Source organism: Manis pentadactyla, chromosome 10 (assembly GCF_030020395.1).
Source record: "Manis pentadactyla isolate mManPen7 chromosome 10, mManPen7.hap1, whole genome shotgun sequence".
Lineage (NCBI taxonomy): Eukaryota > Metazoa > Chordata > Mammalia > Pholidota > Manidae > Manis > Manis pentadactyla.
In genome coordinates this window covers 70930976-70951288 of record NC_080028.1, presented here as the reverse complement: position 1 = coordinate 70951288, position 20313 = coordinate 70930976, and the positions used below count along the sequence as shown (strand labels likewise).

The 20313-nt window shown below is 40.5% G+C and overlaps 1 protein-coding gene across 8 annotated transcripts in view; it reads right to left on the bottom strand.

The window, feature by feature from the left end:
• PARN (poly(A)-specific ribonuclease) overlaps window positions 1-19621 on the bottom strand; it is a 188574-nt gene extending 168953 nt beyond the window's left edge. For 2 of the 8 annotated variants that reach the window (XR_008992103.1, XR_008992104.1), the window contains exons 1-12: window positions 19456-19620; window positions 18950-19027; window positions 17647-17726; window positions 17099-17166; window positions 16932-17013; window positions 13285-13345; window positions 9712-9877; window positions 8971-9036; window positions 8238-8276; window positions 7044-7086; window positions 5947-6027; window positions 2319-2375 (exon numbers count right to left, since the gene is read on the bottom strand). Coding sequence is in view for 6 of the 8 variants with exons in the window: in XM_057486946.1 (XP_057342929.1) it covers window positions 2319-2375; window positions 5947-6027; window positions 7044-7086; window positions 8238-8276; window positions 8971-9036; window positions 9712-9877; window positions 13285-13345; window positions 16932-17013; window positions 17099-17166; window positions 17647-17726; window positions 18950-19027; window positions 19456-19474 (840 nt within the window). In the remaining 2 variants the exon portion in view is untranslated. Of the gene's footprint in view, window positions 1-2318; window positions 2376-5946; window positions 6028-7043; window positions 7087-8237; window positions 8277-8970; window positions 9037-9711; window positions 9878-13284; window positions 13346-16931; window positions 17014-17098; window positions 17167-17646; window positions 17727-18949; window positions 19087-19455 lie in introns of all 8 variants that reach the window. The other 6 variants (XM_036917868.2, XM_036917873.2, XM_057486946.1 and 3 more) reach the window with 5 other exon arrangements.
• Window positions 19622-20313: the final 692 nt, after the last annotated feature.

Sequence of the window (20313 nt, the reverse complement as noted above, 5' to 3'; positions counted from 1 at the left end):
CCAAGAATGGACTAACAGTTACCAAAGGGAAAGGGACTGGGTAGGATTGGTGGGAAGGGAGAGATAAGAGGGGGGGAAAAAACAAAGGGGCATTATGATTAGCATGTATAATGTTGAGGGGGGGCACAGGGAAGGCTGTGCAACACAGAGAAGACAAGTAGTGATTCTACAGCATCTTACTACACTGATGGACAGCGACTGTAATGGGGTTTGTGGGGGGACTTGGTGATCAGGGGAGTCTAGTAAACATAATGTTCCTCATGTAATTGTACATTAATGATACCAAAATAATTTTAAAAAATACATAGCTCTGCCAGGATATTTATTAACCACAAAGGGAAAAATTGTAACTTTACAGTGTACAAATCTAGCAGATACCACCTTAACCAAGTCATCAAGGTCAACATCATAAACCATCATTTTTCAGGTATTCTTGCCCAAACTGTACATCCTCAATCCAACCATGAAAAAAGATAAGACAAATCCAAACTGAGGAATATGATGAAATTTGCAATCAATACTCTTTAAAAATATCAAGGTTATGAAAGACAAAGAGACTGTTACAGACCACAAAAGACTAAGAAATAACAAATATGAGCAACATGGGATCTTAGATGGAATTGCAAACAGGAAAAGGACTTTCTGGTGAACGTAATGAAATTCAACTAATTTCACCAGTCGACAGTTTAGTTCCTAATACTGTAATGATGTTAATTTCCTGGTTCTCATAACTATATGGTTATACAGGTATTAACATAAGGGGTAGTGAGGTGAGGGATATATGGAAACTACTATTTCTGCAGCTTTTCTATGAGTGTAAAATTAGTACAAAATAAAAAGTGTTATTTAAAAGCCATAGAAAATATAGATTACTATTAAGAGTGACAGGAAAAGAATTTGGTGATACAAATATTTAAGAGCGTTTACTGTTCATGGGCTTTATAGATGTTATGTGTGTTAGTATTTTTAAGGCATGTGACTTAAATTTTAAATGTCTGGATCACTAGGGTAAACAGAGCTTTTTTCATAGTATACTTTGTGACTTAACTACAAATGGTCAGCAACACTACTACGAATTACTCTGTAGAAGAAAGATAAGAGAAGAAAAACAGAAAACAGCAAGCTATCTGAATTTGAACAAAGCAAACAAATATCCCAATCCTGGAGAAGCTAACTAAACTATCTTGATGGCTGTAAGAGAGCACAAGCCAACCAATGTCCCATGTCTGTATTTCAGGGCCAGCCTCAATCAAATCATCCACTCATCTGAAGTCTGCTGGCTTAAGTATGAATAATGTAAGCAAACGTGACTCAAAACTCCTGCCTTTGTGGATACCTGTTGTTCTAACCACTTCTGAAGAGACTCACACCTCTCTTACTATCCAGGCTCTTTCAGCTTTCTACTCCGTTCTGATTACCTCACTTACCCTAGAGAAAGCTCTGTTTTTCCCGCTCAAGGACAGTGAGGTAGAGGCTCGGCCTCAAGTGCTCCTATCTTGACAAGCCTGCACCTGCTGGTGAGAGACCATGGAACTCTGATAGGGCCTCTGTGGCCTAAAGGCTTCCCTGACGCAAAGCTCAGCATCTAAGGGACAAGATGATTCCTTCTCCAAGGAGACAATTCCTTCTCCCGTGGCCAGCCAGTCAAAAAAAGTCTTCGACTCCAGGCAATTCAGCATCCCAGAAAGCAGTCTGACTTGGGTGTGTACTTTCAAAACAATCAGCAGCATGAGCCAGTTCATCTATGTAAGACTTTGATGCCTCTTTTCCAAAAGGACTCAGAAAACAAGGAAAAAGGTCTGCCATGTCTATCACAGAACGCTCTGTGTGTGACATTTACACAAATGGTCAACACATTTTAAAACTTACCAAACATTATCAAGGCTACCAGATATAAGGTTCAAGTGCAGTTATGCAGAACTCAACACAATTATTTTTATCCTCTACTTTCTTCTAATTAAGGAACAAAATGCCTTCAAACATGATTGTTTCTCTCCATACTCCTTACTTTCTTATTCTATTTCTTAAGATGTTGAGAATAATAGTTTCATGTAGCCATGTAAGGACTTTATCCTTATATACAATCCTCTTTGCATTTTTTGAGAAAAGCTTTCTGAAAAATGGTTTGGGTATAATTCATCAGTTATGATGTCATACTTTATAATAATAGGCTCTTTATGAAATTCTAACTTCTTCCTCCATACCAGGTAAACATTTTAAATGTGACCAAATGATTACTTTGCAATGATAATGAGGCATTTCACCTTGAATGTTATGTTCAGGATTTTAGTTAAAAAGAAAACATCTGATTCACTCACCGAATTAGCAATGGCATGAATGACTCTAGAAAAACCAACAGCATCATTCAGTTCTTCCTAATTAGAAAAAAAAAAACTATTGGTGTCATACATCTCTTATTTGAATAGGTAAAACCCAAGCCAAAAAAAAGCACTGAAATGTCATAACAAGTTAAATAGCTCTAATTTCACAGGCTTTCCATCTATAACCCCAAATAATTGTATCTGAAATAATCATACCTTTCTTGTGTTTCAGAAAGTGGAACAAGCAAATGGCAAATTATTCATTAGTTACTAAAATAACAGTGCCTACCATTTTCCCATCACTTCACATCATCTGTTGAAGTTTCCAAGTCTACGAAGCTTCTTAAAAAGCACAAACTTTTGAAAGCTCCACCTGCTGGCCAAACTCAATACTACATTTAAATTCTGAGGAAGCCCATGTAGCCTTGACCCATCAAATTAAGCATCCTCATAATTCCTGACTTCTTTCCTTGCTTTTTATAAAATTTGTATAGCACAGCACTCTGAGACTCATCTCCACTCAGTTTCTTTTCTATTCTCCTCCCAACAACGTTTGAATAGCTCTCCTCTCCTCTCCTGAAACCCCTTCCTTAACTGAAAGCTCCATGCAACCACTGCTCCTTCTCCTTGTCTCTTCACAGCTAAATTACTTCAAAGACTTCTCTCCACTCACTAGCTCCTTCTGCTCTTTACCTCACTGAAACTGCTCACCTCTTTAAACTACTATCAAGGCTGACAGGTGCTTCTGGGGAATGTGGAGAAACTGGAACACTTGTGCCCTATTGGTGGGAATGTAAAGTGGTAGTTATTGTGGAAAACTGTATGGCAGTTCCTCAAAAAATTAAACAGAATTTCCATATGATCCAGCAATACCACTTCTGGGTATATACCTAAAGGAACTGAAAGGATCTCAAATAAATACTTGTACACCCATGGTCACAGCACCATTCTTCACAAGAACAAAAAGTTGGAAGCAATCCAAGTGTCCACCAATAGATGAATGAATACAAAAAATGTGATCTGTCCACACAGTGGGATATTATACAGCCCTAAAAAGAAAGGAAATTCTGGTGCATGCTACAATATGGATGAACCCTGAGGACATTACAGTAAGTGAAATTAAGCCAATAAAAAAAAGACAAACACTATGATTCCACTCATATGAGGCAACTTGAGCAATCAAATCAGAGACAGAAAGTGGAATGGGTCAGGGGCAGGGAGAATGGGAGTTGTCTAACAGGCAGTTTCAATTCGGCAGGATGGAAAGCATTCTGGAGAGGGATTGTGGCAATGGTTGCACAACAATGTGAATGTAAATAACACTATGGAAATGTTCATTAAAAAATAGGATGGTAAATTGTATGTTACATGTATTTTACCACATTAAAAATAATTTTTTAAGAATTTATTTTAAAAACTACTACCAGGCTGAACCCAAGTCCACATCTCAGGCCTTACCTACTCCTCCAGAGTGGCCGACACTGCTGACATCCCTTTCCTTAAACACTCTCTTCCTTGGCTGCCAAGTCATAGTATCTCCTGGATGTTTTCCTACTCTGCCTGCCAAGTACATGCTGGTGGATCCAGGATCCTGCCTGAGGCCCTCTGTTCAGTCCTCATGCATGCTGCACGTGCTCTCATCAGACCAGTCTATGCCAAGGATGGCCATGTCCAGCCCTCGCCTCTCTCCTATACTCCAGAATGACAAGTCTGCCTAGAGGGCATCTACTCTCTGATGTCCTGAAGTTATCTAAACCCTCATCAGGTCAAGAAACAGAATGTACCACCCTTTTCCCCTAAGAGGGACAGCTCTGCCATAGTGCCCTGATGATCCTGCACATATTCAATGAGTCACGTAGGCAAAGGCCCGAGCTAAAACCAATCTGTGTCTTGGTGGAACCCAGCAGGAGAGGACAGCAGGCAGAGGCTTGTGAGGAGCTGCTATGAGGTCACCTCCTATCCAGCCCCCTCTCTCCTGGGAGACTGTCATGATAGTTTCTCACCATCTCCCAGGTTCTGATGAGGCAGGGGGCTTTCTTCCCACCCACCCCACCTGTTCAGATTAAAGCTATAGAATACAGAAGCACTTGTTGCAGTCTAGAATTGATTCCTCAGTGATGGATAAAGAATTCACAACCCACCCTGCAGTCATCTGGCCCCTTCTGTTTCAGTGTTGTCTTTTTGGTGTATGGGACAAGAACCACAGGCAGCTGGCACCCCTGGCTTTTTTATAAAATTTGTATAGCACAGCACTCTGAGACTCATCTCCACTCAGTTTCTTTTCTATTCTCCTCCCAACAACGTTTGAATAGCTCTCCTCTCCTCCCCTGAAACCCCTTCCTTAACTGAAAGCTCCATGCAACCACTGCTCCTTCTCCTCGTCTCTTCACAGCTAAATTACTTCAAAGACTTCTCTCCACTCACTAGCTCCTTCTGCTCTTTACCTCACTGAAACTGCTCACCTCTTTAAACTACTATCAAGGCTGACAGGTGCTTCTGGGGAAAGCACCCACACCCGAACCCTCCTAGCCTCCTCCACCTGGATTCCCATGGCATCTAAGTGAACAGAGGTCGGCCCACCCACTTGCTTGAGTTTCTGGCTTGAGCAAATTCTTTCACTGCCCACATCCAATCACATAGTCCACTGATTCTACCTTCCAGAGGGCTACTCTAAAATATTTAACCATAGTAGCAGAGTGAGTCTCACATCCTGATTGACCAGTCTCCTTAAATGAAGCGGTCTTGAAGAACATATTCCTGATTATCATTCAGATGGTGTGTTCCTGAGCTTGGCTGCTCTTTCTCCTCCATGTAAGTAACACGCTGTCTCAATCTCAGTGGCTTACTGTGTCTTTACTGGCTGAGTCAGTCAGATGTAGCCCTGTCTTCTCTATGTGTGAACCTGACATCCACCCACACCCGAACCCTCCTAGCCTCCTCCACCTGGGTCCCCCTGGCATCACCACCCCAGCCATCGCATCTAAGTGAACAGAGGTCGGCCCACCCACTTGCTTGAGTTTCTGGCTTGAGCAAATTCTTTAACTGCCCACATCCAATCACATAGTCCACTGATTCTACCTTCCAAGTATCTCTAGATTCCACCTAAACTGTTAATAAACTATCCTAGTCTAGGTCATTGACATCTCTCAGCTAGCTTACTCCAGAGCCTAACTGGTCTCTGCCTCCAGTCTTACTCATTGGAATCCATTCTCCAAATAGCAACCCAAGCGATGTTCCCACAATGAAAATAGGACCATGTCATCCTAATGCATCCAATCATGTTCTAAACTTTGTTTTAGGGAAACTGGTGACTTGCCTGAGGTCAGACATAGGCAGTGAAGCTCAGGAACACACCATCTGAATGATAATCAGGAACATGTTCTTCAACACTGCTTCATTTAAGGAGACTGGTCAATCAGGATGTGAGACTCACTCTGCTACTGTGGTTAAATATTTTAGAGTAGCCCTTGTTCTATTCTAGTTTTCTTACCAATCCATTTCTTCTATGGTAGAAAACTATTCATCGAACTGAATCTAGCATATGATCAACAAATACAGAGAAAGGAATAAATCAGTGTCTATGTCGCCGTTTCTCACCCAAATGAAACAAACATCAGTCAGTTACCTGTTCTTTGGCTTGTTTCTGCTGCTCTCTTCTTTTGCGTTCTTCTTCGTCTACTTTGCTGATAACGATATATCGCTCTTTCTAAAAGAGATAAAGCAGATATGTACAATTTTCTGGGAGGAACCTGACCCCCCAAAATTCAGATTCTGATACCATTAGGAAGATACAATTTTTATCAATGCAACAGTTGCTCATGGGCGAGTCACACTACAAGTATTTTTGAAAGGCCACCAAAAGTTGGGTTGATGCATTACAAACCAAAATTCTGCCTCTGTGTTTCCATGACATTTTCCCATGCTTTATTAATTCACCCCCACAGAGAGCAGTTAAATGTGTCAACAGACTGTGAGAATAAGACACTTTTCATGATGAACACTAAGAAATTACATTACATTTGAACATGAATTTATGAAGAGCTGGTTTTAAAATAAAATTTCTATTATCATATTTCATTAACATAAGAAAAAAAATCCTGGATTTTCTGGTAAAGTCAGAAAACTAGCACCTTTTTCCTCACACATTGCATTTTGTATCAATTAAACACAACAAAAACCTATGTCCAAGTTTGAAACTTATCTTCTAACAAGATTTTAAAAATTTAATTAATCTATTATTTGACATCTGACTTAAGAGCAACAACTAAATTCTAAAATCCTAAAATTTTGCAAAGGAACCCCCATCAGCCCACAATAACCCGTCACAGTTCTATCAGTGCACCTTGGGAATATATGACAGCAACTTCACTTATGCTCATTTCCCAGATTCTAAAATTTAATTTACTTGCCCACATAACAGGAAGTCACTTTTTCATGCATACCGTTATAGCTTTCTGCCATAATAAGAATATGTACTAACATTTGCATGCTTTCAAGTTTACAAAACATGTTCACTTCCATTTACCCACTTGCTCACCCTAAAAAAGCTGTGAGATAGGTAGAGATCAGCCTGATCACATTCACCCCCAATGTACAAATGAGGAAAATGAGGCTGAGAAGAGAAATGGCTTGTCACCCAGCACATAAGTGCCAGAGCCAAGGAGTCAATTTTGATTTGAAACATGTCACTGTATCAACTGGCCCTGGATAATTTGGAGTTACCTTTTCAGTTTCTAAAGTCTCAACATGAATGCCCTTGGGATATCTGAAGAAAATAAAGAAAACATGGCATCAGTATGTGAGGCAATGACAGCTAAAACCCGAAGTGTTTTAAAAGCATCTATATAGCTATAATTACATAAGTTTTATTAAATATAAATATTTATTTATATATTTTTTAAATATTACTAAGTTTTATTAAATATAAAATAATAATACTAAGATTTCATAGTAAGCCTACTGCATAATATTCCAGCTGCTGAATATTTCCCTATCTCTGCTCTTAAACACAGAAATGTATCTGACTTCAAACCTTTTTAGGACTTAGGTATTTTCTAAAAAGTCACACATCACATAACATAGTCAACTCACTACAACACAGTAAAATCTTGTTTCAAAATAATGCTTACTACCTAAGTGAAATTTTGAAAGTCATAAGGGGCATATACAATGGAGGTTTGAAGTGAGTAACTCTGCTATAGTTTGGCATGGTAGTTTGTATCAGTCAAGGAGAGGAATCTGGAACTCAAGTATGTTGCAAAGATAACACAACAGTAAAGGAGCCATCAAAGGATAACTGCCTTTTTCCTATTTCATTCAAAGTAAACTCCTAGTATACATGTCATGGGCAGATTCTAATGGAAGAAAAAGGACCCTGAACAATGTCGAATGCAAACATCCATCTGTCCAACAATGATGTTCAGTTTTGGGGTTAGAGATCCCAAAAAATCCCTTGAAAATATGATGAAACCAATGGAAACACCTCCAAAAAATACATGCATAAGATTTTGGATATTATTTCAGGGGACTCAAAGACCTACTGAAATACGTCCACAGTCTAACCCCTCATCTGAGTTTTTCCCACATCTTAAAACCAAACCTTTATCAGATACCTTCAAAGAACAAAAGCTATATACATATCCAAAACTTAACGGATAAGGCCAAAGTGAGAATTTTTTAAAAACTTAAACACTTTAAAGCATCTACTAAGAAACAATAACAAGGAAAATTAAGTGGGTAGTCAAGAAACTTAAGAAGGGAAAGTAACAACAAAACAAAGCATTGTCCAAGAACGTGCTATGGTCAAATCACTCACAACTGCAGAATCTCAAAACTGAAATGAAAGCTAAGAAATTATATTTAGTCTTTAAATTCTGGGCCCCTCCCAGAGCTCTCACACATAAGATAAACACTTACTTCCAGCTCAGCGTCTGATAAATTAGTTTTCTTTGGAACCTATAAAAAACAAAAGAGGTGTTGATTTTGGCTCATTAAAAGAAAATCCTAACTGATGCAGCACTGATTGGGAAAGACGTTTAATTTCTAAAAGAGACTTCATTAGACACAATGGGTAATATGCAAACAAAGATAGGCAGATGTCTGACATGGCAGGATTCCTCACCGTTTATCTTCATCAAAATGTTCTTTAAAGAAAAGGTACTTCTTATCTACCACAGTATGATTCCCTGTGGCTATCCATATAAGAGAGTTTAAAGTAAACAGATGCATTAGAATGCTTTTGTGAAGCTAGTCACCAAGTAAAAGGAAAGTAGGATGTCGAAGTTAGACTCTTTGAAACATGGATGTATTTTATTTTCTGCAAAGAAACTAAAAGGATGGAAGAGCCTGACAATAAATTCCCTTCTGAAGCCCTCCTGTATTAAGCACTCCTCGAGACTAAAACAGTTATGCCACATGTGAGCATAACTGAAAATCAAAGCCCTCTAGGACAGGACAAAGCACTTGCTCAGAGTCTCATTAACCATTATCCCCACTGTGCTAATGATAAGTTAGTGTGGGAATCCTGGGAACATGCCTGTAATAAAAAAGACTGTTCTTGAATGTGGTTTTACAAAACCAAGTGGTGCATGTGCCAGAAGTCATCTACCCTTCCAAAAAAGAACATGTGAAAATACTCAGGGTAACTAACCCAGTACATGGCTCTAGATCCAAGTTCTTGTTTTCTTCACTTTGTAATAAATCTTCTATTTTCTCTCTGAGGAATTAAAATAAAAACATGACCATCAATACCTTCAAGGGAAGAAATCATCAATCAACAGAACAATCATACTCAAAAGCAATCTGAATCTACGAACAAATCATGCTGTAACTTTTTAGTTCAGTAAGCCTTCAAGAAAAGTACTAGTACTTTACTTTGGCATACTTTTGTTGTTATTAGTGAGCTAGTGACAACCTATCAAGATTTCATCTATACAAGTGACTTAAACATTTTATACTTTTCTAGTGAAGCAGTCACACTGATAGCCAAACTAAGTAGAACCAGACGCTCCTCCAGTGACACGTTCGCTTGTCAGAAACTTCACTCCAAGAGAAAAAAAATGTGGTTATGTTGCAAATATCTGGATGGCCCCATTTCATTCCTCTGCCATCAAAGAAACTGGACAGTGACTGTTGGGCCCTCAGTCCATACAGGCAGTCTGCCCGCTCGCTGAGACCATCTCTTGCCTAGGGACATGTGGGAAGTCTGAGTACAATACATAGCACTCTTGCGATTTGCTGCTGTACACAAATTCAGATTGCCCCAATGAAATCCTGCCACTCACAACATACACCTCTGTGTATACCAGATACGTGCAGCACAAATCTGAGATACAGAGGTGAGTCCTGCCCCAGTACACGATGCATATTTGGGTTCAGTTTAGGAACTTACACCACTTGGTCAATAAACTTCTTCTGGTCCTCCGGAATTGTCACAGGACATTTGGAAGTGTTAGGAGATACATATGAGAGAGTTCCTGCACCGTTGGACTGTAAACGTTTTTCATCATGCTGCTCTCTTAACTGTCTTTCTTCTTCCTGATTTAAATATGGAATTCCTAAACATGATTTTTAGAAGAATGCATTAGGAGAAGTAATTATGTAACATAAAAATGTGTTAATAAACCAGATCTGCAATACTCAGGGAAGACCATATTTATCTATATACCTCAACAAATAAACAGAAAAGCAAATGATTTTGCTTCACTCCATTCATTCATTCACATTCTTCTTTCAACAAATTTTTACTTGGCATTTATGCTGTGCCAGGCACCATATTAGGCACTGAGGAATCTAACTCAACAAAGTAGATGCATCCTGCTCCTTAGCAAAGAGAACAATTTTAGACAGGAGGCTCAGAGGCCAATGAGCAGGAAGGTCTGAAGGATAAGAATGAATCAGATAAGCAAAGAGCTAGGGTAAGTTATTTTAGGCAGGGGAATATGTATAAATGCCTGGAGGGTGGAAATAACTTGAACTGCTCCCAAAACAGCAAGGAAGCCAGCGTGACCAGAACACAGTGAGCAGGAAAATGGCCTAACATCAGGTTGGAGAGGAGAGGACAGGACAAGATTATGCAGGTGCTTAAAGGCCATGGTAAGAATGTATTTTATTCTAAGAACAACCGAATGGCCACTGGAAGGTTTTAAGCAAGATCATTATATTATCTGCTTCATGTTTTTAAAACTTACAGATCATTTTGAGTCCTGTGAGGGGTGAAGTAGGAAAGTCAGTTAGAAGCAACTGTGCACTGCAATTGTGCAAGCAAAAGACAACCCCTTAGATCAAAGGTCAGGAAACTTCTTCTCAAAGGGAAATAAAGTAAGTATTTTAGGTTTGTGGGCCATAAGGGGATCTCTGCTGCAACTACTTGACTCTGCTCTTGTAATGCAAAAACAGCCATCGACAATGAGGAAATGAATGGGCGTAACTGTGTCCCAACAAAATTTTATTTGCAGTGGGCCTTAGTGCATGGCCCTGGCTTAGACTGTAGAGATGGAGAGAATGATTTTAGAGATAAGAGAGAGAAAACTGCTGATAGACTAGAGGTGAGGAATAAAGGGAAGGGAAAAATAAAAAATGACACCTAGCTATTAGGTTTCAGCAACTGGGAGGGTGGTGGGGCCATATACTGAGGTGGGGAAAACTAGACCAAGAACAGGTCTGAGGCCCAAGGGATGAAAATCAGAAGCTCCCTCCTGGATATATTAAATCACCTAAGGTATATAAATTAAGAGGTGCATATATAAGCCTAAAGCTCAGGAGAAAAGTGCTGAGATACAAATGTAGGTAACATAAGGATATGGGTAGCATTAAAAACTATGGGCCACCAACAAACTGTGGAAAAAATGATGGAATTAGAAAATTAAAATGTGTCAGCAATAAAAATTGTGTCAAGCAAGAACCATCAATGGAGGCTAAAAACTGGTGAAAAAGTGACCAACACTACCACCACCAACAGTTGCAAACAGTAGTACTGTATTTAATGTCACTGAACTGTATACTTAAAACATGCTTAAGATGGTAAATTTTATGTGTATTTTCCCACGATTTAAAAAAAACGAACATCACCAGTAGTGGGACAAGAGGTAGTGCTCTCAAGCAGAAATGCTGGAGGCAGGTGTGGCTGACCTCCAATGGGTAGACGGCTAACAGGTGGTCGAAGCAAACTGCTGACCACCTGGTCAAGAAACAGATGAGACAGAGCACTTGCTGGTCATCCTTGTGGTGCTGAAGTCGCCCAGGAGGAGAGAGGTAGGAGTGGACAGAAAGACAATGAGCCAAAGCCAAGGCTGTCGGTGAACACCAGACCCACGGAGTCAGCAGGAGCTGGGTGACACAGCCCTGAGACTCGAGAAGCCTAAGGCAAGAGAATTCAAGGGGCCTGCAAGGGGCCTGGGCACACAAGGACACCTATCACTGCCTAGCTGGAGATGTAAAGAGGGAGAGGTAAAGCCGCTTGTGTTTGACGGGGCCACAGGGGAACAGGAACAAGAGTCACCTGGCTCCACTCCTGACAAGGAAGCCAAAGGTACTTCCAGAAAGACTGCCCAGGAGAAAAGGGTCTGGCATTTACAGAGCCTGAGACCATTTGATAAGAAGAGAAATGTCGGTCTAGATCAGACTTAGAGAGTACCAAGGGCAGTGTAGGGAGAAGAGTCTTAGTAATAATAGATGGTCTGGGAGTCCTGATTCAGTTGTGACTAAAATATTCCAAGGTTTGACGATAAAACAATGAGAATGAGGCATACTCCAATTTGGCTGTTTCTCCTTTAATGAAAATAAAACCATCAGGCTGGAAACTATACATCTCTACGAATCCTTCAGAAGATTTTTGCACTTACTCCCATATGGTGCTCTAACACATCTGGAACTTGTATTTTACAATTATTTTCAGAGTCAAGTAGGAGCCAAAGGAAAAAATTATTTTGTAACCCCCAAATTGTGTTGTCCAGCTGGTTCACCCACTATGTTAAGCAGTTCTGACCCACAAACTTTTTTTGTGGTATTGCCAAAACTCAAAATCATCGATAGAAATTAAGATTTGGCCCCAATGAAGCAATTATAAAACAGTATGGCTTGCAAGGAGATGATGCTGAAGGGAAGAATATAGTTGGAAATCTATGCTCTAGTACTTCTGTTGAGAAACATCTCCTTCCTTACTCACTCAATAATGCTACCTTCACTGTAGAAAAGAGTAAGATTATAAGAATAATTAAGTTAAAAGTAGTTATTGACTTTATAGCAGCAGGTGTTTAATACCACTGAGAAAACCAGAGGCTTTCTGAAACACTTTTCAGGAATCAAAGGAAGGAAAATCACTCTGGTGTGCTCTGATGTCCGTATTCACCCATCAAATATTTAACGGTCACCTCTCTGATCCAGAGGAGGAATCATGCTCTGCACCAGGGACACAAAATAAATGAGACAATGACCCTTTCCTCAGATGCTCAGCAATCTGTCACCTCAGCGAGTCAGCCATCACGATGAGCAATCTATGCAGACTTTTATCTCCCATGAGAAACTGAGAACCCACCTCCAATGCTAAAACAAGTACCAACTGGAAGAGGGAATTGTTTATTACAGCATTACTATAATACGACTCCTTTTTAATGGATTATTCCACTTGTCTCACTGAAAGGAAACAGGAAGTGTTCCCCACGAGTGGTCTGTTAAGCAACTAAATCACCCCAGTGGTAGAAGACACTCCACTCAACAAAAGCAGGGGTTTTGAGAGGGCCTCATTAGAACTAAGTGAAACAGCATCTACTCTGCCCATTCAGTTCAGGGGTGAGGTGAGTAAGCTAAAATTCTAAAAAGGCACAGTAAAAGAGTTTTTAAAAACTCTAAGGCTGCACATGGTGTACTTGGAACTCTGAGTTCTGCCTCAGACAACAGGCACAAAAGGTAGTTATTAGCCAAACCCAGATTTACAAAGCTCTAAAGTAAGTCACATGTATCTTACCATTACGGAAAACTTTATTAAAATCAAATCCTTGGCTTGCTAGAAAGTCAATGCTTGAGCTCTGAAACAAGAGTAAACAGAACATACATTTCAGGGACATAAGCAGCAGGTATGTGAACAGAAGCAGAGAAGTAACTCAGGCAAGTAAACAAAGGCAAACAGGCAAGGAAGTAACGTGCCAAAGGTCAGACAATTAGGGATGTCTACTCCGAGGCTGCCAAATAATCCATTAATTAAACCATCTGGGCTCTTCTCTGTTATAGCTTATAAGACAGATACTAAGGTATTTAAGAAAATTCTACTAGGTGAACAAACATATATTCTCCCAAAAGGCAGGAAACTCCTGCTCACTGTACTGACTAGGAAACCATAAGTAGAAATAAAACATATTTATATTATCTCATCATCTCCCCTCCATTTGAGTTTAAAGTAGCTCACATGTATAGATTACAAGACATTAATATCCACCTCAAATTAGATTTACAAACCCCAAATTTTAATTGACACTGTTTACTTTCAAGACCAAAATAGAGAAAAACTCCCAGTAACAAGATTTATTAAGCAAACATCTCTCAACCTAGAGTGAGCCAAGATACCTAAGTAAATATAAATTTACTATGTCCTGAGTTAGCAACTACCCCTCTAGGAAATCTACCCCATAAAAATATTACTACATATACACAAACAGATACTGCACATTCATGCTGACTATAGTGTTGTTTAAATGAGGGAAAAATCAGAAAGCTTCTAAATCCCAATTAAATAAGCTACATACATCCATATACTATGAAATATTAAGACATTATGTTGAGTAGGAAATGCAAGTTATGTAAAATAGGAATATTAGGATCCCATGCATATTAAAGAAAATGGCTAAAATTCTGTATATGTGTGTAGAAACACGGGCACAGGTGGTCCTCACCTTCTTGATGGGGAATTAAGATTTTTTCAGCTTTACAATGGTGCAAAGGCAATACCCATTCAGTAGAAACTTTCCTCCAAATTTTGAATTGTGCTTGTTTCCCAGGCTAGTGATACACGGTACACAGTCTCTCGTGATGCTGGGCAGTGGCAGCGAGCCACAACTCCCAGTCAGCCATGCGATGGAGAGGGTCAACAACGGATACATTTACAACCACTCTAGGACAGTATTCAATAAATTATCTGAGATGAATATTCAACTCTTTATTACAAAACGGGCTTTGTGTTATGTGATTTTGCCCAACAGTAGGCTAGTGTTAAGTGTACTGAGCACCTTTAAGGTAGGGTAGGCTAAGCTATGATGTTGGTAGGTCAGGTAGATTAAAAGCATTTTCATCTTGAGATGGGTTTATTGGGACTTAACACCATTACAAATTGAGGAAGATCTGCATATATATATATACATGTATATAAAAGTTAGATAAAAGGAGTTAAATGGGGAAGGAAAAGGCAGGGGGGAGAGAGTGTATAAAAAGAAACTCATTTTTAACTCTATAGACAGCAGTGATGTTTTGACTTTTCAGAAACATGTATGCATTATCTTCCATGAATTCAACTACAGATGTTCAGCCAGAAAAAGGAAGGAAAAGAGAAGAAGGAGACCAAAACAACGTAAACGCCATGTTATTTTGCCTGCCATTCTACTAGATGGGCACATTCCCTGGGATTGTGTGTGGTTCTTGGTCTGCCTAACATTATGAGTGTCTCACTGGGTGTATAGATGCTTACTTTTCAAAGTGCCTATTAGGTTGTTTTACCCTCAAACCCTGCCTGCTTTAAGGGTGACAAGAGCTTTTCAAGAGCGATTTTTGACTTGACACAATTTTCACTCTACTCACTGACTCTAGAAGCAAACTCCCTTGCAAGAAGCAACTCTGCTGCAGTCACAGAATTTTTAAACAAAACAAAAGCCACCTTACACAGAGGACAAAAGAAAGAAAATAGAAAGATACTCTCATTACCTTATCCACACAATTCACAAGTTTTGCATACTATACTGAGTCTAAACCTTTTCTCTGCCTTTGCTTTTCCAGACCAGAAAATCAGACCATTTTGATCTCATTGTCTATTTTAGACATTAGTTTCTGGCTTGTCTTCAAGTCTATTACCTTTTCTCTTTTTTTAAGGCATGGCTGGCAACTAGAACTGCATGAGATCTTCCAAGCATAGCCACAAAATGACTTTGTACAATGGGTAGAGCTCTGATCTGTTTCCAACACAGCTCCTAGAATAACCATACTTGTGTTGTTCTTCTAGGACAGAGCATCTTCCCTCAAGTGTCTCATCGCCAATGTTTGCTTTTGCTTGATTAACCCCTGGCGAAAGCCATGAACCCACTTTAAGCAACTGTCTTCTCCAGGACTGCTAGAAAATTATATCCACACAAACTTCCAAGCTATTTTGGGCCTATTTGTCTTGGCAAAAATCTACAAATACTGTTTAAGTAAGTACTCTAAACTAAGGTGATTGGTAAATAGCACTTAACTGACTAGAAGGTAAAGGAAATATCAATGATGGTTTATTTGGTAATTTAAGTAAACAGGATACAAGGCCAGAATTAGCTTCACCTTTTCTCTCCAGCCCCAGGCATATGATTAACTCAGTTTCACTTGTTAATATCCTGCCTTATTACAGAAAGAATTTGACATGACTCCATCGCTCAGAAGCCTACTCCATGCTTTTGTTAACTGTATTACTAATTATAGGCAGGAGAAGGGAAAGGTGGCAAGATGCAAATGAACTAATATTGCTACTAGGAGAGAGGAGGCGAGGGCACAAGATTATAATGGAGAAAAGACTTAACACTCATCTTCAATCACACACCCATTCACTACACCACTTACTCACATTCTGCTTATCCTTTATAACGGATTACTAAGAGGGCAGAAAGGGAATGCTGATATTTTCTGTGTCTACCAGGTGAGCTGCAACACTTTTAAAGGAGAAATTCTAAAGAGGAAGCCCCCTGTATTCTCACCTTGGCTCATAAAGTTAGCCCCCTCCTCCTCAGGAAGAGACAGTGGTCTTTTTCTCTACCCTCTCTTTCCCAATTGGTGAGTTTGGGAAAAGGAACTGAGTATATATATAGATTAGCCCTTTCTGGGTCCTCTACTTTTGGACAGGATACACACATAATCTGCTCTTCCAGAACATAAAGCTCTACCTTTGTAGATGGGTACAAGGGGAATGGGAGGGGAAGAAGCCTCTTCCCCTGTGGGTCCTGATTTGGGGGTTCAAATCAGGAGTAAGATATTTAAAATCCTCAAAAGAGTTTGTGGGGGAGACTTGGTGAAGGGGAGAGCCTAGTAAACATAATGTTCTTCATGTAATTGTAGATTAATAACCAAAAAAAAAAAAAGAAAGAAAAAAAATCCCCAAAAGAGCCACATTAGGAAACCATGTTCTCAAATTCAGCTTTAGTAATAATAAAGCTCATGTTCTGATTTCCATCTGTCTCTCGCATCTTATTCCTTAATTCATTCTGAAGTAAAGGGGACTCAGAAGTGCCATTAATTTACAACCCTAAAACTGAAGGCCAGAGAGGTGAAGCGATTTACCCAAAGCCCAGAGTGGTAGAACCAAATTTTAAGGAGAAATCGTATTTCACATTTCCACACTGCCTCATCAGCAATTCATAAGAAAAAAAAAAAAAACATGCTACTAACCTGACAAACGAACTTGACATCTGGTGAGGATCTATTGAAGGGTTTTGGGAAAACATAGAAGTTAAATGACTTTGTTACATACCTGGGGAAAATGAGATAAAAGGAGAATTAGAGGGTTACATCATGCCATGCAAAAAGAGTTCCCACCACTTGTTAAAACAACCTACTTTGCGTCTGTGTAGTCATATTTAAAAGTGCAAAGGCCAAACTGAAACAGCAAAAAGTCCATGGAATGCTGGAAAAGGGAAATAAAACACCTGTCAAATCAGGGCTACATAGTCAACGTGAGCAACAGCATTCTCAATTAGGTGGGCTTTCTGACCACTCAACTTGACTTCCAGTAGAATCCTTCCAATTAGAACAAATTACTGATTATGTATTGGAAGCATTTTTATTTATATACATTTTTAAATATTTTCCCCAATTCAGCACCTATCCACCAGCCAGAGCATCATATTAGGCCTATTTCCAAATGACTAAAATCACCATATTTTATTTCCTCTAATCAAATTACCAATGAAAACACTAAACCTTCCCCCAAATGTTTTCCAGCAAACAGTTATTTTTGCTGTTGTTTTAAGTATCAGTAACATATCATTTCACAACTGGGATGGAGAAGTTAATGTGCAAGTTTAATGGTTAAATTATATTTACAATTCAACATAAGAAAGAGCAGCATGGGGGAAAAAAGATTATTTCTAGCACACCCACTTGCCTTTTTAAGCTTCTGATACCTTTCTTCTGGAGTGTCAAAACCATTTGTCAATGCAGTAACCGAAGGTCCATCACTGATCCCTACATTTTAAGAAAAAAAAGTTTTAATGCTAATGTGAAAATGTCAGTCAACTATTCAATGGCTCTATTAATTTCACATTCTTATGAATTAATTGGAAGTGCTCCTTACTTCATTTTTCCCAAGTGAGCGTTAATTTCACAGGCCACCAAGCTAGTCTACTTTAGAGATGTGACTGTTTCAATTTAAGAAAGGGCAGTTAAAGGGTCTAAACTAGATTTCAAATCACAGTAATAATTTAAGAAAACAATCTCTACAATGAATACGTTTTGCTGCTTTCAAAAGGATTAATGGATAAACAGACATCAACAAATCCAGAAGTATACTATTGTTAGAGTACCAGGCTTGGTCAACAGCTGGGAATAACCCCTATATAACAAAGGTATTTTGAAAGGTCAAGAGAAAATTATTTCTGATGAAAACACAGCTTCCCAGGGAACTAACTCCAACTAGAAATAGAAACTTCATGATTAAAGCCAAGGATAGTATGTCCTCAGGATGGATTCCTTTAGAAAGGGCTGAAGCTTTTTAAATGTGTAAAATTAGGTAGCAAAAGTGGCTATCTACACCAAAAGGAGCCAGTTGTTCAGAGTGACTTCAACAATTTCATCTTTCATCCAAAGGAAGAAAAAAAAAAACCTGAGACTCAAAAGTATTGGTAAAGTATTACACATACATAACACCCATGCCAAGGGAGGCAATGCACACTTCCACTAATGCATAAATAAATACCCTCATTTACTTGCATAAGGCTGACCCTAAAACCAATCACAAAGGAAAAATACTGTGTAATTCCACTTATAGGAAATGCCTAGAGATCAAATTCATAGAGAGAAATAACGGATACAAGAGGCAGGGAGGAGGGAAGAATGGGGAGGCACTGTTCAATTGCTATGTAGTTTCGGTTTGGGAAGATGCAAAGTTTTGGAGATGGATGCACAACAATGTGAAATGTACTAATGCTGCTGAACTTAAAAGTGGCTAAAATGGTAAAATTTATGTGTATTTTACCACACACGCAAAAAAGCCTGACCCTAACCCTCGAGCTGTCTGCCACGTGCATGTGAAACTGTTACAAGCAGCACCACAACCTCTATCTGCAACTCTCAGGACTCCAACAATCACAAACCCACTGGTCAGCAGGTAGAAGTCAGGGGCAGGGGGGCAGGAGGGGCCTTGGCTGCGCCCTTCAAGGTACTACTCTCCAGCTTGCAAGCAAGGATACCTGAAAACTCCCCATCGATGGCGAAGAAGTCGGCCTCCTCTATGGCCTGGTACACTTTGTGAAGATTAGCCTTAAAATCTGCGGAGAAACCGAGAAGAGGCTCAGAACCGCTGGCCTGGCTTTCTGCCCACGAACTCCTGGGGGGAGGGAAGAAGGGCCTAGGTGATCCTGAGGCCTCGGGAGGGGAGACAAGTCCTGGAGGGATGCACGGAACGGAGCCTCAGTCCCAGAGGGGTGCGTGGGCCGGAGGGGACAGACCCCGAGGATGCACGGGCCAGATAGCAACAAGGCCCTGGGGGGTGCCCAGGCAGAAGGACAACGCTCCTAGGGTTGCACGGGGCAGAGAGAGACAAGGCCTCAAGAGGAGGTTCACAGGCTTAAATTGGGGGGAGGAGGCAAACTCCTGAACCCCAGGCCCCGCCAAGCCGACCGGCGGTGGTCTGGGCCTAGCAGGCCGGAGTAAGGGGGCGCCGAGGGACGCGGGGAGGTGCACAGCGGACACGCACTGCTCCTGATTATCTCCATTCTGCAGAGTGGCCGGAACGCCGGCACCTTCCGAGCACGCCTCAGCCGTTCTAGTCGCACAGTTCCGCGGCGACCCCGGCGGCAGCTGAAACAGAAGCTGCAGAGACCGAGGCAGCAACTTCCGGAAACAGCGCGCTCGGGCGCGGGTCACATGCGCCTGCGCCACCGGCGGGGGTGGGGCCAAGGCTGGGCTCTTAACCCTCTTTACGGGAACAGGAAGCTACTTGCGATCGGAGTCCCAGATGTATTGTGTAACTTGTGAGATAGGGACGTGGGGGCATGTTTCCTGGGTTCCTGTGATGCCGCCAGGCACTCTGAGAGGGATAGAAATACAATGATGATCAGAAAAGACAAGGTCCCTGCCTCATTGGAGCTTAACCTGGGGGAAGAGGGGAAAGTCAGGCAGGAATCAAGCTTGCCAGTCGGAAACACAGTAATCGCCAGGAGACAAAGAGCAGGACGCTGCTGTAAGAATAATGGGCGGGAGAGTTATTTAGGCGATGGGGAAAGCAAAGCTGAGACTTGTCAACTATGCTAGCCACTGGGAATGGCAAACAGAAACAGATGAGGTCTTACCTAATCGACTTTGATGTTAGTTTGGGTTTGCCAGTAGATCCCCAGAGCCTACAACAGTGCTCACACGTGGTAGGTACTCAGTAACCATGGGCTGAGTGAATTGACACTGGTCATTCACAAAAGCCGTCTATGAAGTTGGTTGGAAGACCTGCTTTCAAAGGCTAGCTCAGCCATTTATTAGGTGGGGGATGTATTCAACCTTCCTAAATCCCAATTTCCTAACCCACTAAATAGGGTTGAGGATAAGTGGTGATAATGTATGT